Source organism: Dromaius novaehollandiae, chromosome 12 (genome assembly GCF_036370855.1).
Source record: "Dromaius novaehollandiae isolate bDroNov1 chromosome 12, bDroNov1.hap1, whole genome shotgun sequence".
Taxonomy (NCBI): domain Eukaryota; kingdom Metazoa; phylum Chordata; class Aves; order Casuariiformes; family Dromaiidae; genus Dromaius; species Dromaius novaehollandiae.
The window spans coordinates 1,708,049-1,733,695 of record NC_088109.1 but is presented as its reverse complement, the minus strand read 5'-3'; the positions used below and the strand labels follow the sequence as shown (position 1 = coordinate 1,733,695).

General features: G+C 49.4%; 1 protein-coding gene across 2 annotated transcripts in view; it reads right to left on the bottom strand.

Moving 5' to 3' along the window:
- Positions 1-1,749: 1,749 nt before the first annotated feature.
- RBM6 (RNA binding motif protein 6) overlaps positions 1,750-25,647 on the bottom strand; it is a 62,346-nt gene continuing 38,448 nt past the window's right edge. For both annotated transcript variants that reach the window (XM_064518619.1, XM_064518620.1), the window contains exons 7-23: positions 19,528-19,602; positions 17,790-17,850; positions 16,584-16,652; positions 15,141-15,392; positions 13,789-13,949; positions 12,945-13,042; positions 12,398-12,440; positions 11,962-12,022; positions 10,918-11,009; positions 10,076-10,228; positions 9,367-9,456; positions 8,503-8,592; positions 7,601-7,870; positions 6,627-6,701; positions 5,828-5,925; positions 4,476-4,587; positions 1,750-2,046 (exon numbers count right to left, since the gene is read on the bottom strand). In XM_064518619.1, the coding sequence (XP_064374689.1) occupies positions 1,921-2,046; positions 4,476-4,587; positions 5,828-5,925; positions 6,627-6,701; positions 7,601-7,870; positions 8,503-8,592; positions 9,367-9,456; positions 10,076-10,228; positions 10,918-11,009; positions 11,962-12,022; positions 12,398-12,440; positions 12,945-13,042; positions 13,789-13,949; positions 15,141-15,392; positions 16,584-16,652; positions 17,790-17,850; positions 19,528-19,602 (1,926 nt within the window). In that variant the 3' untranslated portion in view covers positions 1,750-1,920. The remainder of the gene's footprint in view (positions 2,047-4,475; positions 4,588-5,827; positions 5,926-6,626; positions 6,702-7,600; positions 7,871-8,502; positions 8,593-9,366; positions 9,457-10,075; positions 10,229-10,917; positions 11,010-11,961; positions 12,023-12,397; positions 12,441-12,944; positions 13,043-13,788; positions 13,950-15,140; positions 15,393-16,583; positions 16,653-17,789; positions 17,851-19,527; positions 19,603-25,647) is intronic.

Genomic DNA, 25,647 nt, shown 5'->3' with positions numbered 1-25,647 from the left:
TGCCGAGGTGCAGTGGTGAGGAGTAGGGTGCTGGCAAGCAAGTCCTCTGCACCTCTCTGGTGTCTCCTTCCTCAGAGAAAGCAAACTAGGCTTGGACAGGTCTTCCGCTCCCTTTAGGAGGTTATCGGCTGCTGCAGGGTGACCCTTCGCCTCCAGATCTTGCTGACTTCAACTTCCACAAGCGTCTGGTTTTCCCTCCTTTGGGATATTTATTGGGCAGCACTGTTGGGGCCTGTTCTCCTGTGGGACAGGCAGAAAAAGCAGCAGGTGCCCATGAGCTGCTGCAGCCCCCTGGCCACCCTCCTGCCAATCTGGTACAAGGTCTTCTCCAGCCAGGACTAGCACCCTTCCTTATCTGGATGGGCCACACACAATTTCGGCAGTCTCTGCCCCAGCCACACCACCCTTGCTACCTCTGTTACAACCGCCTGCCTGGGAGCTGCTCACTGCTGCTCTGCATCTCCAGCCCTTCCCTGCACTGCCCAGAAAGGAAGGGGAGAGTTTTGCCCTGCTGCCTTTAGTCATCAAGCTGTTACTATTGATTGAATCCAGGTGCCCTCACTAGCAGCTGGGCAGTCCCATGCCATGGTCCCTCCTGCTCCCTTGCCTCCCACGCCTTCGTGCGCATCCCCTGCTCCCTACATGAATGAGGACATGGCCTTAGGAGCATCTGGGCACCCGCGGCTGAGCCCTGCTTGGGCCAAAAAGGTGGCCATGGAGCAGAAGGGCAGAAAAATGGGTGGATGCCCCACCACCTTGGCCCCCCCACCCCGTACCCCGATCAGTATCCCCAATGCCAGGGCCTGGAAAGAGCCCAGCTCCTCAAAGGGATGTTTCCTGCCTGGGCTGGGGGAAGGGGAATGACCCCCTGGAACGGAGGTACGGGAGAGGTGAATGACCCCCAGGAGATGCCCAGAGGAGCCTGACCTGGCCCATGGGTGCTGCTACACTGCAAGGATGACCTGTCCCTGTGTCCCCAGGGCCCAGCCTAGCCCGCACCTAACAGCTCACATTGCTTTTCTGGACTCCTTTGGGGTCCCATCTTTGCTGCCAGGGCCACTTCAGTCCTAGAGATAGCCCAGGCTCAAACTCCAGCCATGCCCCAGCAGATAGCTTGCCTTAAACTATTTGTCCTGGACATGCCACAGCAAGGCTGGCACCGTGGCGGCTGGGAAGCAGCAGGGCTGGCAATGAGCTGACACAGGTGATGCCTACAGGCAGGAGATGATGCTTGCTGAGGCCCGGACACACCAGTCAGTCCTGCGCATCCCAAGTCAGGTTTATTACACGTCGTGCCCCGGGTCTGCACCCCTGCGCTGCTGCAGGGGCAGCGTTTTACAACAGCTTCACAAGCCAGGCAGCACATTGGGCTCTACTGCTTTGGTTTGGCCTTCACTCGGTCGGGCCAGCAACGCGTTTTGGGAGAACACAGTTATCTTGGAGAGCAGTACAGCACGTGGGAGAGCATATCCTAAAAGATAGGCCTCATTCAGAGGTCTCCAGCAGCACCTAAGCTGGCAGGGAACTTGCTGCAGGACAGTGGCATTGCTGGAGGAGCCACCGAGCGACCACCTGAGCGCAGCTGGGACAGATCGGCCAAGGCAGCAAAGGGCGAACTTCTCAGCCCCACTGGCAGCGTCACAAGCCCCAGGGACCTCATCAGCGGAGGAGAAAAGATGATGGGAATCTTCTGAAACAATACACGCTTCTAAAACATGCCATTTTAGGGAACAGATGGTGAAACATCACTGACAAATTTTCAGTTTTATTAAAAAAAAGTCTAGCAGCAAAACCTTTAACAATTCAAAAAAAAAAAAAGAAAAAAAAAACCCAAAACAAAACCCCAAACCCCAAGAGAACGTGACACAGAGAGAAAGAGACAGAGATGGAGAGAGACAGGCTTGGGGTATTCTCCACCATTCACTCAAGTTCCTTATAGCGGGCAAACATGACCCTCCTGACAGCATCGCGGTACGTTTCGTTGGACTGCCTCTTGCCGGGCTTCCCTTGGGCTCCAAAGCCAGGTCCCTTCTTCCGATTTTCTGCCTGAAAGCAGACACAGCCGGTATTAGTGATTCCTCCTCTTTGCCTGCTGCCCACAAAGAAAAGGCTTCCCCTCGGCTGCTCCAGGACAGATTTAGCTGACTGCTCCCCTGCGGATCTGAAGAGGGGGCAAGGGTAGTACACTGCGTTCCCCCAAAAGCTGCTTGGAAGGAACTGCCAGAGCTCTGCAAGCAACAAAAACACAAGCAGCAAATGCCAGTAGAGAACTGAACCATGGGGACTGGCTGGGGAGAGCAATACTAGCGCACGATGGCGTAGGAGCGAGCAGCCAAAATACGCAAAAGCAGCAGAGGAGAGGCAGCCGTGTGCGCGTGAGGACGGAAGAGAGCAAAGGAAAGTGTCAGCAAGAGAGCTGGGCTCCTGGGCAGCTGGTTTGCAGTTAGCCTGCATTTGCACAAGCTCAGCTGTTCTCTCCTCTGATGGAGTCCCCATGGGCTCTGGTAGCTCATTCTGAATTTCAACTGGTTTTTAACGACTGGCTGTTGCAGCCAATGTCTAAATTATTCAGCTATACCTGCCCAGAGTGAGCCCAGGAGAGCAGGCCCAAGGCTGAAAGTTTTATTTCCTTTTAAGTATGATGTATCTGGATACCAGAGATGTGAGCAATTAGGCTGAGAGATCAAAGTTATCTAGGGCTGAACTGGACACATGGCTTTGCCCAGCAGGACTTGGGAAGCGGGAAGAAAGCACATGTCTAGGGCTCTTCTGGGAGGTCTTTACAGGAATTGCACCAGGGCTGTGTCTTGTGATCAGCTACCCTATCCAGGGCAGGGAGCCTGATTGTAGGTCAGACCTCCCAGAGCACGTCGCTGGAGCTGTCTGCTCCACAAAGCCCATTTTATGGCTGCAGAAAACTCTCAGCGAGGACCAAACAACAGCTGGGGCCAGTTCTTGCTATCTGAAATGAAGAGGGAATCTTGCGTTTTTTTGCGTGTGGGCTCAAACAAACATGCCACAAAGCCCCAAATATTTGCCTTCAATGATATACTTGATTGTAAACTCAATGTTGCAACGTGAGCAGCGCTGGCATGTTGCAGCGCCCTTCGGAGAGGAGCCAACACCACACAGCGAAGTAGCCAGGCAACTAAACCCACCATGGCAAGCGACCACAGCTGCCGGGGGCTGGTGCTGCCCACGTGGCCCTGGGCACCAGGGCAAGGGGGTAGAGCAGCTCCCTCCAGGCCGCTTGCTGCTGCCAGGCCCGGGCATCTTGGGCTGCTCACTGAATGGATTTCTGCAGAACGCCGGCCTAAGCAGCCATCAGTCGCTTGCACCCCTCGCTGCCCCTCCGCAGTGCTGTGGCAACCATCTGCATGGTTACGCAGTGAATGAGATCAGGAATTAATCCATTGGAAAAGACCCCGTCTTACCTGCCTGACCAGCCAGAGCATCACTGCTTTCCCTGCCACTACGGAGGTGGCGTTCAGGCCAGCCTGCAGCCTGAGGTCAAACTGCGGCCTCAGCACTGCCCGTGCGGGCTGCAGAGCAAGGCAAATGCAGTTGGAAACATCCCACAAGAAAACAACCCCTTCTTTTGCCCTTGATCAGCCCCCCATAACCATCACAACTGCTGCCGCAGTGTGCCCGGGGGCAGGCACGAGCAGCAGTGGGTGTGAACAGCCTGTCTGTGGAATCACCAACATGGACAAAATATTTCAAGTTATTTCAAACTGCAGGTTGCAATCTTAAGACTGCTCAAAAACATGTGTCAAGTGCAACTATCCTAGGTAAACTTCCTCTCCAGCAAATTAAGGTTCCTGTGAGCATCACAGAGGGCAGAGCTGGCAGGTGCACAGGAGGCCACTCCGTCCCAGAAGGCAGGATCTGCTCAGCCCTGCCTGTCCCTGAGGCTCTTCGGTGACAAGACTCTGCTCCTCATCCGACGGCATACCCTGGTACCCTTCTCCAGTTGGACCTCCATACCCTGCTACCCTTCAAGTCCAGTGCCCAGAACCGCAGCTGAGGTCTCACAAGTCCTAGGCAGAGCAGACAAATAACAGCACATGCCCTGCAGGCTTCGGCTACGCTCGCGCCTCCCGGGAAGAGGTTCACCTTTTCATCCCAGCCGGACATGGCTGCAGAGCATCGAGCTAGTCCAAACATCAGCCCTTCTCCTGCCCACTGCTGGTGACTTTGTACAGGTATTAATCAGATGCTCACGCCCTCCCTGCTCACTGTTACTCTATTTTCTGCCCTCCAGATCCATTCACATGCTAACCCTTTCTTACTGACATATGCCTGCAGCCCCCCCCAGCCTGCAGATTTAACCAGTGCACGCATAATACTCCATCGAGTGGGTGCTGATTCTTGCAGATTGACTCTTGTTCCAGTTGAGAACTCCCTCCAGCTGTCTCAGGAGACATTACCAGTTGAAAGACAGTGATCTGTTTTGAAGGAAAGGGAAGATTTACCTCCGCTGGTGAGGTTGTGCCCTGCTGGTTGTGACCCAGGCCTTTCTTCCACCCTGGGGACTGCAACATTCGGTTTCCTTTGTTGTTACTGTCAATCCTTGGGTCGTAGTCACTGCAAGAGAGACAGAATCAGTTATGCAGCTTTGTGGTGCTTCACACACATGCCAGGGATTTTTAGCACTACTAATGGCACTGCCCAAGTTGCTTTCAAGAAGCATGTGGCCCAAGAAATTCAACACAGTGCATTCTGCGGGCAGGGCTCAGACACCTCTGACGTCGTATCTCCTTGTCCAACCTCAGGGGAGAATAAAGCAGGGCACAGGAAATGAGCTCAGGCGCTAAAATATTTATGGTATGAGAAGACCAGGAGCATTTTGCGCAAATGCTTTGTATTTCTTAATCTGAATTTTAGCAACAGCAAGAAAGTGAAGTGTAATCCCTGCTGTTCTGTCAGATCTTTTGTTTCTTCAAGTGCTGCGAGAGCTGTGGTCACTGAGCTCAACTGACACAGTGTTGACTAGGACACACTTTCTCCCTCCTGGTCATTATTCATCCAAGACTATTTACCAGAACTCATAGTTCTAAAAACTGCTCAGCATAAAAATAGCTTCCTGCACTCAGCAAAGTGCACTCCAGCACTTTCTGATGACACTGCATGCAAACTGCTTCAAGTTATCCACAGCTCTTCCAGAGAAAGAGAGGGCAGACAAGACACAGATTTCTAAACTGCAAGACGTGAAGGAAAGGTCTCCTTCCCGAGGTGTATTAGAAGCAAACAGGCACATAACCAGTCTTGTCTTCAAGAGGCCTCGCAGTCCCTCAGCCCACTGGAACACATGAGCTCACAGCAGGTGGGCCTTTCAAGAGCTCTGCAGAGCACGCGATTTCCTCCTCCTCCTACTCTGAATGAGATGGAAATGGCTCCTGATGTTTTCTGAGTCAGTGGAACAGACAAAATACAGCTTTGCTCTTTCTCCTGATGGCTCCACGCCTAGGCAGGAGGACAGCAAATGCCTTAAGAATGAGGTGGCTGCAAACAGACCGCACTCTGCTTCCTGTGCCTGGCCAGGCACCCTCACAGCTCCCATCCCACCCATCCAGCACCTGACAGCTTGTTTCTGCTCTCCCTTATGCTCTCTGCACCTCTAGCCCTCTCCTGGCTTCTCAGAGTAGTCCTACTGCACAGCAGGCTCACACTTCGGGGACCTCTATGTGCAGGAGTCGCAGCCTGCCAGGCTGCTATCCTTGCAGATCTTCCCCACCAGCCAATTCCTGGCCTTGGCATACCAGCTGCTCACATGCCATCCTGCCATCAGCAGCCCCCAAAAGATCTAACCAACAGCAGCCATTACCTCTCCGAGTCCCGATCGTATCTGAATCGTTTCCTCTCTGGTGAGTCCATCTGCTGGTATTTCTCTCTCCGGTCGTTTCCCTTGTCTTTGTATCTTCCCTTCATATCAGAAAGAACAAAGTGAGTGTAGGAGCTATGAAGGATTCAACACCCCACAGGAGACTGCTCTGCAGCAAGGTCTCATCTCAGCCACTAATCCTCAGAAATGTGTCCTGGAGACCCACAAACCCTGCATGTTTGTGGAACCCACAGTCCATTTCTTCTGTCCTGATGGCATCTGTTGGGCTGACCTGGACCTGTGGTTGCAGCCTTCCAGCTACAGCACTGGGAGCAGCTCTGCCAGCTTCTGAACAAGGGGCCGCTACAGCTCTCCCCATTCCTGTCTGGGCAGCAGTGGCCCACACACTGCATCCGTTTTGGATGGAAATCTGGGACCCACTTAGCACAAAGCCCAACACTGCCTTGCTGGGCAACAGTGACCCACACACTGCATCCGTTTTGGATGGAAATCTGGGACCCACTTAGCACAAAGCCCAACACTGCCCTGCTGGGCAACAGAACCACACTCAGACCCTCTTCTGGGAGAAGGGAACCTCCTCTTAGAAGTCACGGCACTATCTACACGTCCAAATGCAGTGTGTGGCCCACAGCTCAGCGTAAAGCTCTTTGGGAGGCATTTGATGCCCAGGCTGCAGCTTGATACTTCTCAAAACAATTGTATATGGAGTGGGTCTGTCTGGGACCAATGCTCCCCTAGCACAGCACCACAAGCAGAAGTCTGCCCAGCACCACAGACCCACCTCACGCTCTCTTTTCTCCAAATACGCCAGTTCCTGCTCAGACCGTTTGATCTTCATATGTATCTCCAGGTTTTGCTGGAAGAGGAAAGCAGAAGCCAGTGTCAACAGAGGATACGAGCTGTTAGGGTCATTTGCTGTGCCCATAAGGAGCACAGATAAAAACAGCATGCTCTTGCACCTGCGCTATGCTAGATGCAAAGGCTTCCCATGCAGCCCAAAATGCCTGCTCCTCCACAGGGGCCAGGAGCCTTTCTTCTCCCACAGCAGAGCAGGCTACCTAGCCTATTTTAACCAGCACGCAGTTTGGTCCTCCTGGCAGGGAGAGCTTGAAGGTAGCGCAGGACACAGGGAGACATTTGCTAAATAAGTTCTTACTACTATCTCTCACTATTATCTTACTACTATCACACTTGAGCCTGCAAACAACCCACTCTCCCCAAGCTTGAGCCATCTCACTACGGCTTGAAGAGTCACAGCCTGATGTTACGGGCGTATTTCCACAGAGTACCACTGGCACTCGCATGGCAGAAGCAAGCAGCTCATGCGATGCCTAGGGAACCTGCTTGTAGCCCCATGCAAGACGGGCTGGATCCCTGCTCTTCAGCTCAGGCACCCTTCCCACAACTCCAGCATGCTGAGGTGGGGCTGGTGCTCTCCTCCGTGAAATGATACGCTCCACTGTGTCACAGAGCTGCCTGCAAGCCTACAGACTATGAAGCTGTTAACACACACTCCTCTTCACGGTGTCTACCAGGGTGGTGTTATTTGTGCCTGCTGGTCAGAAGTCTGCTCCAATTTAGTTAGTGACAGAGCTGGTTATTAGCCTGTGATGGGAGGCTTTGAACACAGCTTTGATAAGAACATTGCTTGCTCATGTCAAACTCGGCAAAGCTTTTCCCACCCAACTGTTGCATTTTTCCCCACAGAGCACAAAGCTGCACACACACAGCCTCCGAGCCCCCAGCTCCCTGTACCTTGTGTAGGTTGGAGAGCTGCTGGTGCTTGATGAGCACTTCCTTGTTGGGAAACTGCCTCCTGCACAGCAAGCAGGCCAGCTTGTTCCAGTCGGTCAGCTTGTCGTCGCTGGCCTTGGCCTTCCTTGGCTGCTCCTCGCGCTGTGCTGGTGGGTGGGGAGGCGGCATCCACTGCGCCTGTGACTGCTCCTCCTCTTCCTCCTCCTCTTCATTGTCACTGTCTCCTCCATACTCTCCCAGAAGTCCTATCAGAGGGTTCACCGCCTTGGGCTGAGGGAGAGAGGCAGAAAAGTGTGACAATTCACAGCATCAAGCCTACTCTGCCACGTTGGGCTCCACTTCCCCAACCCATCTCCCCACCTCTTCTGTCTCTGTTCCAGCCCAAAAGCTAGAGAGCAGCATCTCAGCAGCATGGGCAGGGATGGAAAGAAACTGGATGACTGGCATTTAAACGCCACAGGTAGAAGCTCTTCTGTTCCCAACACAGGCCATGCTTTGGTGCCAGGCCTTCCCAGTCTGCCACACACCTAGGTGCACAAGATGCTGACCAAAGCAGCAGCTATTTGGCATGGAGTGGCTGTAAGTCACTTCTTCCAGCAGTAAGGATCAGTGAGGTTTGGCCTTCCTCAGTCCAGAGGCAGGATGGAAGAGTATTCTGCATGACAACTGCTCAAGTGAGGAGACCTTGCTTAACTGCCACTATCAAATTTTCCCTGTGCTAGAACCCCACAAATGAGCCCAGCATTATAAAGCAAACTGCCTTTGCTGTTCTCTCTCCAATGCTCCCTTCTTTGGCAGGAGAACCTGGCATGTCTGGCACCCAAGCCAGGCTTTGGAGAGCCCCCCTAGTCATCTACCCAGGCTTGATCAAGAGAAAAAGTCAGTTCCAAGGAGTGTCTTACCGGGGCTGCACTCTCGTCCTTTTTCACGGAGGGAGGTAATGGCTTTTTAAAGACATCTTCTGCAGAGAACTTCTCCTCTCCAGACTCATTCTGAAACAGTCAAAATGGGGTGTTAGGACTGCCACAAGCTGGTCCTAGGGGAAGTCTGCGCACAGCAGCTATGCACCTATTTAACAGGCTTCCAAGCAGAAAGGAGGTGGTGGTTTTGGTGGGAGATGTTTCCATTCTGGGGGTGGCCGAGAGTCTCTCCCTTGGGGTTACGCCCTTGCTTTCAGAGACAGCTGAAGCAGTGCTCAGTGCAGTCCCAGCCTGCTCCACTCCCACCTTCTGCTGGACTGGGACAGCAGCCCCAACTGTGCCACAGACCAGTGGGGTTGCTGGGGCAGGTCACACTTATACACTTCCACTTGCACAAAGGACACGGAGAGCACCCAGGCACAGACTGCGTGCCAGGCTATCCCCGTAGCCTGTCAAGCAAGGGAGCAGAGAAACCCACCGCTCCTGGAAGAGTTACAGTCCTGCTTCCCGTTGAGGGATGAGCCACAGGACAAGTACTAAAGGCAGCGAGGAGAAAGGATAACAACAATAACTCTGCTGAGTCTGTGGCACGACATATGGCCACTGTCAACACAGCTCTGTGGTGTTTTCGAGGTGTTCCTTTTTCTGGATAGAGAACACCAGAGACTATAATCACCCAGCACTGCAACAGGACAAGCCTGTGATACTCACTTGTGCATTGAGCAGCACAAATAGGCTGTGGTAAAGTTTCACATCTACTTGCTCTGCAGAGTACTAGGCTGGTAATGCTGTAGTTCAGCTATTCATGCTTGACCAGGGCAAAACAAGCGCTATGTGCCATCTTACCAGGCTTGCACTCTCGTCTTTTTTCACAGAGGGAGGTAATGGCTTTTTGAAGACATCTTCTGCAAAGAACCTCTCCTCTCCAGGCTCATTCTGAGGGGGGAAAAAATAAAAGGCATTAGGCCATCAGCAGCACAGGGGTCAGAGAGTGCATGCAGCAACTGGGAAGCCACTTCTGAGCATCTATGGAAACCAGGCAGGCAGGAGAAATGGGAAGGGGGGGAATTTCTGCATTATATCTCTCAGTTCACCTTTGCAGTCCAGCCGCACTGCCTGCCTTGCCTTCCAGTCTGTCTGTGAAGTTTGGTGGGAGCAGGAACTGTGGTTAGGGCAGGGCTGAATCTCTGTTATTATCTAACCTGGTACGTTCAAACATCTCTGCTATTTTTCGCTGGCTCTGTTACAACAGTTGGGTGTTTTCAGCAGTGTGAGTGTGTCTTCAGTTACAGGGGTGTTTCTGAATCCTTTACCAAGAGGAAAGGGAAAAGAAGCCCTGACTTCATGTCACAAGAGAGAAAAATTTTGCTCTGGCCAGAGAGCAAACCATGTTCCCGGCCTGCTGGGGACTACGTGTATTTCGTTACTTTTTCTCACTGTTCCTCCCTTTTTGAATCCTCTGTAAACTACTTTGACTCTTTTTTTCTAACCTCACTTCTTACCTCAGCCTCCTGGCCTCAAATCTCTGATCATGGTGACTGCAGGAGGGATTTACCTTAGCAGAAGTATTTTTCCCTTTCTCCTTCCTGTCCCTGTTGTCCCTGCTGTGTGGCTCCTTTCTTTCATTCGTCCTTTCTTGGCTCCCATGCCGCCTTCTTCTGCTCTCTGTAGGTGATGAGCAGGCTTCTCGGTCTATCGTGACTTCTCTCTGAAAGAGGCATTTGGAACAGACTTAACAAAACCCTGCCAGCCTTCTCAGTACATGGCTGAGTCCTTATTAGGCTGGGGACACCAGCACAGTAAGAAGGGACTGTACAGCAGAGCCTCAGACAGCCGGGGGCCAAGGCTTTAAGACTTTGCCAAGGCAGAAGACTGTCTACTCTAGCCAGGTCATCAGAGCAGTGCTCTGCCCTCAGCAGCAGCATGGATGGTCTCATGGAAACAAAATGACAGTCCCAGGGAGCCTTTTTTGGTATCCTTGTAACTATCACTGTCTGGGCTGGGGGAGCAAAGAAACCCCAGATGAAAACAGAGTTCTGCTGTCCATCTTTTAGTAGACACAGTGTTAAGTCTCATATCTCCAGTAAAATCTAGCGAGGATGCGCTGCCTATAAGTCTGTTCAACAAAGAGGAGTCTAAAAGCCCTCCAAAGGTAGGATTTTATGGGCCAAGGAGACAGCCAAGATAAGTGGTTCAACACACAGCTAATGGGTTCCTAGCCTTGCCTCCCATCGAGTTGGTATTTCAGAACAGGGATCCCTTTTACATAGCCAGAGGAAAAGCCACCTCTATGCTGTCCCATCCCAGCTCTCCTCAGGCTCTAGCTGCAAAAGCTGTTCAAAGAAGGGCAGTTTGTGGAAATGTGCTATGTGTAAAGCTTCCTTCCTGTGCGCTTACCTGAGTCCTGGGGTCATAGTATGTCCCAGCTATGGGATCATAGTAATTCCCAGTTTCAGGGTCATAAATGTACGTGGACACATCTGATGGAGCTGAATGGAGAGAGAAGAGTTAACATCAGAAGAGAGAACTTGCCTTTTACAAAGAAAAAAGCATCTGCAAATATTGCGCTGGTGAAAGGATTGAGAGTGGGAAAGAAGAAATCTTCTCTCCTGGCGAGGGAGGCATGAGTGTCCTCACATCACTCTCCTTACGTCTTTCATTCTTTAGTTAGTAAGAAGGGAGATGGGTTTTCACAATCCCTCTGTTTTAGAACTCTGGAAAAACTTCCCCATCAGAAGACACTAACAGTGTTTGTACTGAGATCACCACTTGACTGGACAAAGATATCCCGAAATGCAGGAATTTCCCAAAGAACGGGGTGATGAGTTTCAGCTCTGCTTCCACCTACCCTTGTGAACAAGAAAGATCTGCGCTCTTACAAACAAAATCTCCTTTCTTAAGCAATGACTCTACCCTGTTCCCCCTCTGCCCCGCATGTGCACAAAAACCCCTGACAAGGAAGGAGAGCCAACTGCTTCTACAGGAATAGCCAAAATCCAGGGCTAGGCCCAGGGTAGGCACCCCATAATATGAGGAATGTTTCTCATTTCCAAACTCTTATTAGACAGAGCTCAGCAGTACTGCATATACACTAGTAAAATAATCAGAAGAGTTTTTCAGCTACTGGCACTGCTGCATAGAGTATATTTTCTTCCATCTCATCTGGTAATTGCTGGGCTGATTTTGTCCCATCAGTTTGACACAACAAGGAAAGCAAGTAGCAATTTTCCTTTATCTGCATTTGCACAGTAAGAGGAGAGAGAAACACATTATTGAATAGGAAAATATGACTAAACAAAATTGGCAAAGGAACTCAGAGTGGGTGTAGCAAGCAAACCTACTTTTAGCCTTTAAAAATATTTTCTGGATGATTTCTACATGTCAGTGCCCTTTTAAGGAAGAAAAGACTCCACGGTAGGAGTGAGGCAGAGCTTAGCTTACACTGTGCTCTGGTGCGTCTCTGTGATTCGCCGCCTCTCCTGTCCCTCATGCCCCTTCTGCCCTGGAATAAGTGAACAACACAAACAGATCAGAGACTCTTTGACAAACATCGTATTGTTTCTCCTCCCTCCCACAGGCTCAGAGTTCAGGAAAACAATCATTTTACTACTCTAAATAGAAATCAGGCAGACATGGCTTTTCATCTAACAGAACGACAAGCAGTGTTGCAAGGCACAAGACCAGCTTCACTGAAGCTTTACATCCGGTGCTCAGGGCAATCCAGATCGAAATCTCCAGCCCATTCTGTATGGGAAGAGCCCTGCAGCCCAGTAATACTAGCAGTACGGAAGAGTACGTCACTCTGACAAAGTCAGGCCTATTCCCCCTGGTGCTCCCTCCCCTCTCTGCTAGCTGCTGCGAAGCTGTGCGGACCTACCGGGCCGTAGTAGGAATTGTCGCCGTGCTCCCCGTAGTCATTCCTGTGGAGATAAAGGCTGCAGATTAATGCCTGTCTGACTTCACATTAACCTCAGTGTACCCCAAATGATCAGCAGGACCACAAAGACAGGAAGAGCATCTTCTCTGGCCACATGTTGGATTGTGCCCATCCCAAGACACAGGGAGGCTGTCTAGATGTCTGTTGCCACAAAAATTATGCCAACACTGTCTGCTGAATCAGCAAAGGCAATTCTCTCCAACTGCTTTTTAAAAAGCCAAACCTATTAACCTCCTCAGAATGGGATTTGATAGCTGGACAACAAGAGCTGGCCACCTGATAAAATGGTTCATCCCATACTGCTCTATCACTGAAGCTTCTGCTCCGATTCCTTCAAATTCGCCTCTCCAACCTATTTTTAGGTTGTAGAAAGTTTTGTTGTAGAAACTTCTATGCTAATCCACATGCCAACCTTTAGGCATTCAGGCTGACAATGCAATTCTAGTCTTACAACAAGGGACAACTCTACTGCCTCATCTGTTCATACCTTCTTCTCCCCGTAGCAAGATTCACTTCCACTGTGCGCCCATCAATGCAGATCGGGGGATCCAGATTCTGCAATATCTTTAGCAACCTCAGTGCCTCCTGTGAAAGGAAAAAAGAATTTTGCATTCATGAGAAGGAAACATAAGCCCACTTCCCAAATCCCATCTGTCTGAAGGGAAGGCTTTATGCCTAAGAGCAGCACCTGGATGACCACGCCAGGATATGAAATACAATGTGCTTGTCTAAGCATCAGTGAAAGGTATTTAGGATGTCACAAAAAGGATATATTCATCGGTAGGTTCTCTGCTTGTCCTGTGACCATTTTCAGCAGCCAGCTAAGAACCACGTTCTCCTAGGGCCTTGACCATGCAGTATGGTGGCTGCTGTTGCCCCAAAGGGTTTTGGTGAATACCCTCTGGACCAATGTTAAACACAGCTATGGAGTCTGGGTATCACCCTGACTAAGGAGAAAACGTGAACCTTCCAATGTTGCACTGCCTGTTAATTAAGATTTACACCTTTTGCAAATAGAGACCATTAAATTTGAGGCCCCCGCAAACAAAAAATCTATGCGAGAGATGCTTAAGTTTGGGAGGGTCTACAACAAGACGTACCAAGGCAAGAAACTCATTCAGCATCGCAGCTGTGATGACAGACTTAATCTTTGGCTCCTGAAGCTAGAGAGCACACAGATACTCCCTACATCTAGCCAGGTAAGCAGGAGAGGCCACAGCTTCAGGACAGCTACCACACAAATACAGCTATTTCCTACATGCCTAAGGTTCCTCTACTGCTACTGGCTACAGATGCCAAGAGGGAGTGTGCGAAGGCAGGAAGCTACTTACAGCATGTGACTCCAGTTCAATGAAGCCATAGGTCTGCCCCATCCGGCCAGCCTTGTTCTTCATGATGCGCACGCTGGACGTGGAAAGACGCACATATGGGGCCAGGAGCCCCACGATCACTTCTGGGGGAGTGAATCGAGTAATACGCTTCAGCATAATTGCTGAGGAGCAGAAAGAGAAAGGTGGCGGGGAGACAAAAAGTATTAAAAAAGATTAATTCAGATCCAGGTTTATTGTGACAGCAGAGGTAAAACTAAAACCACCCGCTGCAATGGCATGACTTTTTGCAGTTAAATGCTGCATAATCCTCACTCTCTGAGTGCAGAGCCCAACGTGCCAGTCTCCTTTCAGCGCGGTTCTGCCTTCCCAGTTCTGGCACCAGGCATAAACACAGTCACTGCTGAATTACGCAGAAGGAATCCCTGTGCAAGGGCTAAGGCTCCGTCACCCACAGACCCCAAAGGCAGCAAAGCACAACTCTCCTCCCTGCAATTCAGCATCCTACAGCGGCAACAAGCCCCAGGAGCTAGGAGATGCCACAGAGCAGGGCAATATCAATGGAGCCTGTATCACAGCACTGCCATCTATGAAAACCTCTCGACAAAGAGGGCAATGGTGGTTCAAGGGCTGAGTGATGGGAAGCAAAGGTTTCTGTCTCTTCTCTGCTCTGCAGCTGCTCAGACTTCACTAGAGGGCCAAGGGCTCTCTCTGGGTCACTTCACACCCTGATGGAGGCCTGCAGTACAGCAAGATCATGTGGGGACCCACTCCTTCTCCCTGCTCCCTCTGGGATAAAGTGACCCCACCTGAGTAGGACTCACTGACCACACACACAGCTCTGCTCTGGTCCAGGATGGTTCCAGGAAAGGGGAAAGGGGAGCGATACAGCAGGGTGTCTGCACTGATCTGGACTGAAAGAGGGAGAATAGGCTGGGGAGCAGGCCCTGAGCTGCTGGCTCCTTTGCAGTCTGAAAGCCACCGCTTTTTTCTCTCCTGTTTGCAAGATGCTCAGACTACCCTCTCCAATTGCTCACCTTCCCTTCCCAGAAAACAGAGCAGAAAGGAGGCCTCTCCTCCTTTGAGTTCGGGCCAGGGCAACCTCTGCCCAAAGAGATTCTTGCTGCTGTGCTAAATTAACTGTACCATCCTAGAGAAAGCTTGCCCTCATTTAATTTTCCTAAAGGCAACTTGCCAACAGCTTTGGAACTGGAGAGCCTATCATGACCCAATGCCATGGGTTTTTACCATATGGAAACAGCATCCAGAGGTTTTACTGAAATGTTACCCCTTCTGCTGATGGCCTCAAGCAACACAATCATTGGGAGTCTAAATTTGGCCCCTCCGCCACTCACTTCTGCTTCCTCCACTGTCCTGTGGTGTGGTTTCCTCTGCTTCTCTCTGGGAAGGCAGTTCCTGGTGCCGGTCCATGTCCCTTCTCTTCTCCTGCGAGGGCCGCCGCTCTCTCCCTTCATCTCTCTTCCTTGGCTCCTGTTCTTGAGGCTGGCACTCCTGCTGTGGAGCAGGAGCTGAGGGCTGGAGAGGCTGCTTTGGAGATCCTGGTTGTCCTGATAACTCTTGCTCAGGTTTTTCAAGCTTTGTCTCTGCTATTAGAGAAGAGATATGGACTGGCTCCATATTCAGTGTTTCAGCAAATGTCTTCTTCCACTGTCTTCTGGCCATTGGATCAGCTGGCTTTAGGAAAGACTATTTAACCTATTGTGCCCTTTGCATACCCCATGCGTTAACACTTTGTAGACACAAAGCGCAGAAAGGGAAAGCTAGATACACAGCTCATCCTTCCATAGCCTTGTTTCACACTGGGGTCCTTCACCTGACCTCTCCTGTCAGAGCCAAGAGGCTTTTCTGCCTCCTTTTGGTATTGGCTTTTGCCTGGCCAAACATGAATCAATAATGGATTTGGATCTGGCCCATCCAGGTCCACGACAACCCACCCTGCAGTGATATTGTTACTATGGCTGATCTATTCTTGAACACCCATAGCTGAGCAGTATCATAGACTACTAATTGTCTCCCCATCTCTATGTTAAAAAAAAACTAGGAGCTGTGATTACTAAGTGAAATGCAGCATAATTTAGTCACTGATTTTATTAGGTACCTACTCAGCACGGATGAGGCAGGCACTATATGGAAACCCCCTCTCACTACAGGCTAGCTATGCAATACAGAGAAAATCAAAGCCCATCAAGGTTCTGTGCTTGAGGGTCTCTCAAATACATGGCCTCACTTCCAAAGAGATCCTTGCCTGAGTTTCTAAAGCTGTTAGAAAGGGAAGCCTAAGCTATGGGGTTGCAAAATCAGATGTCATCAGCCTTTACCTGTTGTTGAGATCTTGAAATCTCTTCCCACTAAGAGGAAGAAATGAGAGCTCAAGACTCGGTACAGTGAAGCTGCCCCCTTTAAATGCCCCCACAGAGCATCTCCCAGCTCTTGTTCTGTTTGGGCAGTGGGAAATGAGCCACAGGAGAACGTGCAACCATTTAGCGCACAGACGTTGAGACAGCTGCACACTGACCTGCTTGGTTGTCAGCACAGCTCATGTCAGATAGTCCTCTACTAATTTGTCTCCAGCTTGCAGCCTGCAGACTTTTGGCTACACTCCATGAGTAGCACCTCATGTACTATTTGCATATGAAGCTAGTCTGCATGTGCAGCGTGGGAACTACTCATGCAAATTACATGTTTTCATCCATACCTTCAAAAACACGGCCCTTAAACAACTTCCACGCTAAAGAACATAAGCACAACCCCAGAGTTGGAGAGACCAATTCTCTTACTGAATTCTTGCTCAGTTGGTGTGTCCTCTCCCTCAGAAGCACCTCTGGACTCTGGGCCTGCTCTGCTCCCTGTAAGAGAGGCATATTAAATCCATTTCAAGACCGTCAGTCACACAGTAGGCAAAAACTCCTGCAAAGCTGCAGTAATGACTGCATATACCTAGAGACTTCACTTATTTCACCTAGCAATTAGGGGACAGTCATACAGGGGTTACCTTATTACAAGCATTCTCACAATCAAAAACAAACAAACAAACCCCCCAAAACCCAACAGGACAGTGAGAAGCATCATGTACCACAACCAGTCTTCAGAGCATCTTAAAGGCTCCGTTTAATTTGCTCCTCGGCAGTTTTGATTACAATCTGCAATTGTGTTAACCAACAAAGGCAGTTATATGAACTCTGCCTCCATAATGCTGCTGGAGGAGCCACAGTGAAAGGCAAGCACAATATCCACAGGGACAGTGCTTGAGTAAATGGAGCTCTGCACCAGCAGATATTTTAATGACCTTCTGCCTAGGATATGTGGGTAAGAAATGCAAACCATCAGAAATCAGCTTGAAAAACAGCAGCAGAGTCAAAGTATATGCAGCGCCTGGTATACCCGCTCATCCAAAAGAAAGTAGCTCCTGCAGGGAGTGTGCTTTGGCCCTAGCTCCCTCCAACCCAAAAGAGCAGAGGTGCTGGGGGGGTGGGGAGAAGCTCCCGCAGAAGGCTCCGCACCGTTGGGAGCGACAGCCTTCCAGTCAGCAAAGCGAGTTTAGCAGGTCAAGTCCTGGATTCACCTCTAATCTGGGGAGCCTCAAATCATGCCTAAAAACATGCAGCTGCAGCTGCCAAGGAAGGGGGGTTGTGGGGAAGACATCTCGCCTATGGCCAGCAGCACCAGCTCACAGGGCTGGAGGACACACAACCTGTAACACCGTGGGTGAGGAACGATGCCAAAACGACAGGAAGGAAAGGCCTTGTGCGGTAAGACATCTCTCCACTAAGCCTCACATGAGAGCCTGGTAGCAGCACATCCACATGCAACATCTTTACAGTAGACAGGGAAAAGGGTCTAGGTGAAGCAAAATTAATAATACCCCTATACAGCGGCTCAAGTAATCCACCACAAGCACAGAGAAACCAGAAGACAGAAACTTACTTGTTAGGGCAGATGAAACTTTTAACAAACGAAGTGCAAGGGGGACCAGATATACTCACCATCTCTTGGGAGCTTGCAATAGGAGCAGGAAGATCTGTAGCCCACAGTACACACCTTACACTGCAATGGAAGATGGACAGCATGAGGCAGTCACGTTCTGAAGGCAATGGGAGCAACATACTCCAGAGGGCCAAACCCTGCAGTGCTTTTGGAAAGCAAGTGATAGCCATGGAAAAGTTACAGAGAGAGTCTGAGAAAGGGGACGGGCAATGGCAGCAGGAAGGAAGCAAAGCCTAGGCCGGAGTGCAAGGGAAAAGCCTGCACGGCTCACAGCTGGGACTGGCTCAGGAACAGAAGGATTTTCACACAACTTCTGAGCACAGATTTGTTCACACTACTGAGGTACTTCACTAGCAACTCAGACAGGACCTTTCCCCCTCCCAAGTGATGCTCGGCCAAAAAGCTCCATGCTAGACACCATACTGCCAGCTACCCTATTGCTTCAGAGAATCCTGCTACCTTTGTTTTCTCCTGTCTCAGCTGACTCCTGAAGTAGTGACAAAGTCCTTATCGGAGCTGAAAGGCACTTCTACACGCTGATGTAATTCTCTGCACAGGGACAGTCAACAAACAGGCATCTGCCAATGGAGAGGTAAAGCTGAACAGGCTGGGACAGTTATCCCAGAGCCACTATGGAAAGAGTCAAGTGCCCCATCATCACTGCTCTCTCTGAATATGGCATCCCTAACTTCCTGTTCAAGCTCTTCATAAATGCATTGATTCTCTTTCATACTAGTTTTTCTTCTAGCTAAGGCCCTGCAAATGCTCTGGGGCATAGGAGGGCTCTTTCAGGCAATGCTTGTGCACAAAAACTGTAGGGATATATACTCCAGATACTTCTCATTGCACTGAGAGCTGCTGCAAAACCAGAGTGATACTTCTGTCTCTACCTGATTCCTGGAGCATTGCAAGCACAGACAAGGACAGAAGCAGTCCCAGCAGTGGCTTTGCTGGCAACTGGAGTGTGTCCAATTAGCCTTGATGAGGGTCTTTGTACACCAGGACGATCCAGTGGACAAGGCAGGAGTATAACCAGAACTAATCCCTTCCCACCCTGCTACAACCTCTTGGTTTGCAGTCAGTGGGAATGGGGGCAACAACCCTGGCTCTTTGCCTAGCACTCTTCCCCAGGCTACTGTAGGTGAAAGCATCTGTTCTGGAAGACATGTGGGAACAAAACTGGCACTTGAGCAATTGAGCTTCCGCAGAAAGGGGCAAGTCCCAGCCTGTATTAATTACTGCCTGGGCACTGCACTTATTACACTCATATCTAGATCACAAGTTCCTGTGTGGAGACAGAAGGGAGGTTTGCACTGTTATAGAGGTAAAAGTCCTAGTTACCTGGGCAGCAGAAACACTCATGGTTACACATGCAAACCAAGGCAAAAACTAGCTCCCTTTCGGTTGGCAGAATCAATACCTCATTTTGGCTTTTAAGGGGAATGGATCCATATACACATCCGCAGTCTCACATGCTACAAGGGAGCTGCTGCATAGGAATAAAATTGCTCTGTGCACAGGCACTTGCTACCTGTACCAAAGAAACATGCACTCATAGGTAGTAACAAAAAAAAGCTAGGGGAAACACAGAAGCTTGGAAGATGCAAGAGCTTCAGGACAGGTTTCACCCTTAAGGCTCTTCAGCCACTGAGGAAATATCTAATGCTCTTCTTGGCTACCACTGCCAAAAAACCAGCAGGGGAAGCAGAACACAGCTTTCTCTGATCGCGTACTTACACGTTTGCAGCGCCAAAACTCTGGGCACGGAGTGTACTCAAGGGTCACTTCTTTGCCACCAATCGAAAGGGTTCCCTGTTGAGACAACGGGGTAAATGACAAATGTGCCCAGCACATGGAGATGACTCAAAGGCAAAGAAAGGGGTTAAAACTCTGGTTTCTAAAGGCCTTGTTTCGCAAGTGAAACAGAGAAGGGGAGAAAGTCACTGGGCTCAGTTAGCTGGAGCTTTGTGATGGAAATGGAAGGAAAACTGCCTGCGCCTGCTCTAGCACTGAGCTACAAAGCTCTGTATTTGCTCCAGAGGAACTAGGCAAAAGAGGCTTTGCCACTTCCCAGGAAGAGCAGAGATGGAGTAACCAGAGTACAAGATGGACACTGCTTTAACGTGCTTTTGTCCACATGCTGGGAAGGGGCAGCTGGACAGCTTCCTTCACACTAGCCACCATCAGGCTGGTCTCAAGGCAGCTACTCAAGGAGGAATACAAGGGAAAATACCAAAGTGAGAGAAATATGATACCTGGGTTGGTCTTCATATCACTCATGAGACCCTGACTTTCCTTCAAGGAAATATGCCAACACATGGCAAAGCCACTGGCTCCACAGCCAGGCCTTGGTGGGGCTGGCCTCGAGCCCCTGCGCAGCAGCAGCTGGGCTGAGTGCAGGGCGGAGGAGCTGCGCTGCCTCCCGAGGCACACTGCTTTCAGTGCCGGGCACTGCACTGTGGGAGGCCAGCAATCCCCAAGCTTTGCTGAAATGCAGCTGATCACAGGGATTTTAAAGAAGAAAACAGCTCAGAGGTTGCCCAGCCCTTGCTTGGAGCAGTCTGCAAAAGCGGTGCGCAGTGAAGTTCCTGGTGGTGCTCATCAGACGTGGACGTGGCCTGTGCCCAGGCACACGGGACACAGGCCGAGCTGCAAACGCAGGGAGCAGACGTGGCTCCTGACAGAGCTCAGCTCTCAAACACCTGAGACGTAGCCTGTTCGACGCTGAACGGGCCGGCCTGCTCCAAACCAGAGAAGGCACTCGGCGCACCCAACGTTTGCCAGCACACAGGGAGAGAGGCATGCTTTCTTCTCGATGGCCCAGGTGCTATGGGATATCGGAGAGGAAATTATGGAGGCTTATGTTTTAGTTTTGAAAAAGGGCCATGACACCTAAAGAGAGAAGCCCTCTAACAAATCTATGATCCAGTTCCAGTACGTGCCAGTGCACAGACAGGAGCACTTCTATACTCCTCTCCAGTTGGCACATGGAAGAGGGAGGTGCCCAGACACCCGTGCACAGCCAACGCATCTCTCCACAGACAAGTCTTTGCTCACAGTCAACCATACCCATCTCATGGCAGCTGGCTTGGATGCAGCTCCATGAGGGGCTCCCTGCTGATTCCCAGGAGCTGATTATTTTCAGCCACGTAGGATGTTTCAAGGCTGGGGATCATCTCAGGCTTCTCTGTACATTACACCTGCTGCTCTAGTACACACTTACATCAGGAAAAAAGACCAGTGTAATAACAACAGAGCAAACATACAAAAATAAGGAAAATAGTGTCCACAGTATGGCAGCAACAATCTCCAGAGACTGCCATAACAACAAAATGTAGGTCATGAGATGTCTCACGTCCCTGGAGGCGTTGTCAAACCACACTGTCTGCCTTTGCCAATACCACAAGCATCACGAGGCAATAACGTGACTCAGACCCACGTCTCCCAAGCTCCAAGAGAGTAGTCACTCTTCTATAGTCCCTTTCTTGATGGTGCAGACGGGTGTCAGGGAGTTGCAAATAGCTTCCTGGGTACCCTGACCCAGGAGCCTAGTCTCTCGAGGGCCCACAGAGCAAACCATGAACGTAAGAAAACAAGTTCCCAGAGTTAATATTCAGAACTCATGATATACCCATGCATTCACTGTTGTGCTGAATGTGATGCAGATGCTATGAAATAAGGAGGGTAGGAGGGAAGAGTTTATGGGAAGGAATCACTCAGTAATGGCACAACGATAATCCTTTAGCCCCTGTGAAAAACGTGGCAGAGAACATTGGAGACCATAGAAACACAGGTGCCCACCTGGCACTGCCCACTCCATAGGGGTTTCACCATCTCCCCTCCTCTGGTGCCTGCTTTTTATGGACCAAGGCCATCCTGTTCCCCCTAGGCCTATATGTTAAAGGTTTCCTTTCTGCCATCCAGCTTTTCAAACCCTGCTTTCCAGCCTGGATTTGCCTTTGCCTTACACAAAGCCGAGCTGTTCCTAGACCTGGCCAAGAGCTGCCTAGAGCACAGCGCTGCGACCTCAGACACAGGGAACCTCCTCAGGGGCTAGTCACAGCATAGAGTGTTGCTTTTTTTACATGTCTAGGCGAAGGTTTGTACCTGGGGCTTTAAGGCATGAGAGCAAATGTTAAGCGAGAAAGTCAGGGAAGTGGAAATCAAGGCTCTCCCACTGGGAATCAGTCAGCCCCTTCGAGATGGATGTGCTCCCTCTCCAAGACAGGCAGTGCCAGGAGGGAGATGTCTAGAAATGTCAGCGCCAGCCTCAGGAGATTGACCGAGCACGGGCAGGGAGAGAAGGCAGGAGGCACATCCTTGCAAGCAGAGCTGCACCCACTGTCTGTGAGCCTAGGAAAGTCCTCGGAAACAGCAGCCAGCTGGCCAGGCTCCCTCAGCATACAGTGCCAGGGGCCAGAGCCCATCTGACGAGCTTCGGGAACAAGGACAAGAGATCTGAGGACCCTTCCGCTGTTAGGGCAAGTGCATCATCCAAATTCATTCTTCCGCCAGCTGTGGAGGATACAACTTGCCAGAAAGCTCTTATTTTTCTCTTTATGGAAGGTTTTTTTTTTTGTTTTTTTGTTTTTAAAGTATACATAGTGCTGGTCTCTGCTGTAAATTCAGTTCTTAGAGACTGCAAAAGGTGTCACTTGCATAATGACTAATTTCCTTAACACCCTGCTGATTGCCTGTTCATTTTTTCAAGCTCTGATTTCCTTTTAATAAAGTCATTTTCAAGGTTGCAATCATCATTTAACACACCAAAATGTGTCTTTCATTTAGGACACACATTGCCATGATTCAGTATCTCAGTGACTTTAAATTCCTCATTCCCCCATTTTGTTAAGAGATTCTATCCCAGATATTTTCAAAACCTTTATTTCCTCTAAACCTTGTCACTACTTATTCTTTTTCAGTTATATCTTGTTCCTTTTCCCCACAAAATGTTTTGGATAAAACTCATTAACTTTCAGTTCACTGGTTCCAACTGGGCAGATCTTTGTGAAGCTACAAAGATTATCGGAATGTTTCAGGGAGAGCGCTAGGAAAAAAAAATAAGCCAAGGATATGCCACATCATGATATTACCCAGACAGTAATAATCTCTTCTCTAATCACATATTTATCACAGACCTCTAAGCAACGCACCTGTGCTGTGCTTGTTAAATCTTCTTCCTAGGGATTTTCAATATCCTGTACTTCTAAGCAACTCAGCCTTTTCTTTTTAAATCACTTTGCTAAAGAAACATCTCTCTGGTATTCCCAGTAAGGAGCTTCTCTCTCAAAATTAACAGTAAGCATGCAGTTGACTCACTAAGGAAGGATCTAAAAGGCAGTACAGCTCTGCCATACTAGAACACAGAGCTCCTTAGTGATGGAAGCGCCAAGCTTTCCAAGGGTACCAGCAGCTTTTGACTCCGAATTTCCAGATTAATCAAAACAGAGCATCAACACTTTACTGCTGGGATCAATGTTTTATGCTATTGTTAGATGTCCTTCAAATACAATTATACATGTTTTATCGCTTAGAGGTCTGTTGAAGATACAATACTGGATTCCAGTCTAAGCGATACAACAGAAAATAAAGTCATTTCAACTAAATTTCCTAAAAAATCTGCATCACCTGGAATAAAAATTGTCAATAACCCAGTATGTAAATATTACTGACAGTAGTCTCCAATCAACTGAGCGATCCCATCGTAGGACGGTTCTCAAGAGCTATGCCATAAAACTGCAAAGCCCATCTGGAGAAAGCACATGCAGTAGGAACATCTCTGTGCTCTCCATTGAGCAGGGACACATTGATAAGTGAGATCCCCCAAAGCACAAGAACCGGTTGAAAATGAAGTTACTTTAAGAGAGGGAAAGAAAAAGGGAACATCTCTTAGCCGTGATAGTTGCAGACAACAAAATTTTTCCAAAAGCTCTTTGGAGACAGCTTATCATCTGGGCATGAGGCTTCAGAAACGGGACACCAGTTTTACTACAGCAGCTTCCAAGTTCTTTGTCACTAAAGGCAGTTAAACGAAAAGCATTAAATGAAGATCTGTATTATCTAAACGGTAAGGGAACCCTAACTGTAAGACAAAAACAGACCATACTCCTAGCAGATGTAATGCCCACTCAGGAGACTTGGTTCTAAACCATCTCTCACCTAACTTCTTTGCAATCGTTTGATTTTAGCAATGAAAGAAACTCGCCTCCTGCTCCGAATAGAGCACAGCTAACTCCAATGAGCAGGGGAAATGGTGTGTGTTACTAAGTGCTGCAGATACACGAGCAAAGATCACTTCAACTTGAAAGGCTTTAGATGCCCTCTTCCCACACTGGAAGAGACCATGCTTCCTGCAGCAGCAGTGCAGCTACCGACAGGGCCGTGAGGCAGACTTTACTGCAGGTCAGGCATGGCTAGCAGTCTTAGGAATTACCCCCTTCAACTGCGTATCTCCCGATAAGCATTTTTGCCGTGCTGATGTTTTCTCATGCTTGTTGTCAACCTTATAACAATGATAGCTGGGGTCTAAGGAGGGGGAGAACTCACCAGCAAAGTGTCTCCACACTCTCAAAGACTGAGATTACAGAAAAATACAAGTCATCAATGTCAAAGTTTTCCCAAACTCTTTCTCTGAAGAAATTATGGAGCTTCCAAGCGTAGCTTGAAGAACTTGAAATGTTGACAGCTTTTGGACTACGGCACAGTCCCTCAAATCAAACCTGTCTTTTGCTTTAACCAAATTTGGCCAAACATTTAAAACTTATGTAAAATCTCACTTCACAGCTTGTTAACAATGAGCTGACACCTCTCCAAGTATTCTCCCCCATGGGTCATGCTTCAACACCTACCAAAGGTGGATGTGCTCCAGTTCACCCACTGGGATGGTAATCGCCCATTACAGTCCCTCGTCCCAAGAAGGGCCACAGGTACCTAACTCAATGCAGAGACAACTGTCATTCCCAGCTTCATGGATCACATGCCAGAAGCCGTGCGGGTCATTCTTAAGAACTGAACCCAAGCCTCAGCTGTGGAGCCTCCAGATCCATGAGGATGAATAAGCCAAAGTTTTCTCCCTGGCTATAACCAGCGAGCAGTGATCGCGAGGATGCAGGAGGCAGTATTTCTGCGTTCCTCAAAGGAGATGCCTGCGGCACAGGCAGGCTGTGTTCAGACCTCGAGTGGCTGGCTCACATGCAAAACTGAACACCACTTCAGCTGATTATTCCATTATATTGTTCACACACTTCAATTAAATGGAAAATATCTCTGCCACGAATTGAAAGGCTCTAGTATCCATCTTGCTAAGTAATAACCAAGGTAGAGGACTGACACATTTCCAGTGTTAAAAATGAACTTATGATATCATTTGCAAACAGATAGAAAATTGCATACAAAGATTACATCCAAAGAACACTTAGAGGCAGCACAGCAAAGCAGTCAAATTAAAATATCAGAATTAACCTTGCTTATATGATGTTAATTCAGCCTTCTGATGTGTATTTACTATAATTAGGATGGCTAGCCAATAACCATTATAAAACGATCATTTTAAAAATGATTAAAATTGATTAATGACTTTTTTTCTGTCGCCTGGGTATCTGTCGCCTAGATAGTATCCCCAGAGGCAGAGGAGACAGAAAGCAGGCTGGGAGTGTGGAGGGAGCCTATGGTCACAGCAGCACTTCCTGGAAGAGCAAGCTCCCACCATCCTCAGGATACTTTCCAGTCCTGGCCTCCAAACCCAGTGGACCATACAGCACAGGGAGACAACTGGCTGGATCATGCTGACAGCTGAAGTTGGGCTATCTATTTACAACTGCACATCAGGCTGCTTTCAGGTTTTTCTCCTCTTTGGTT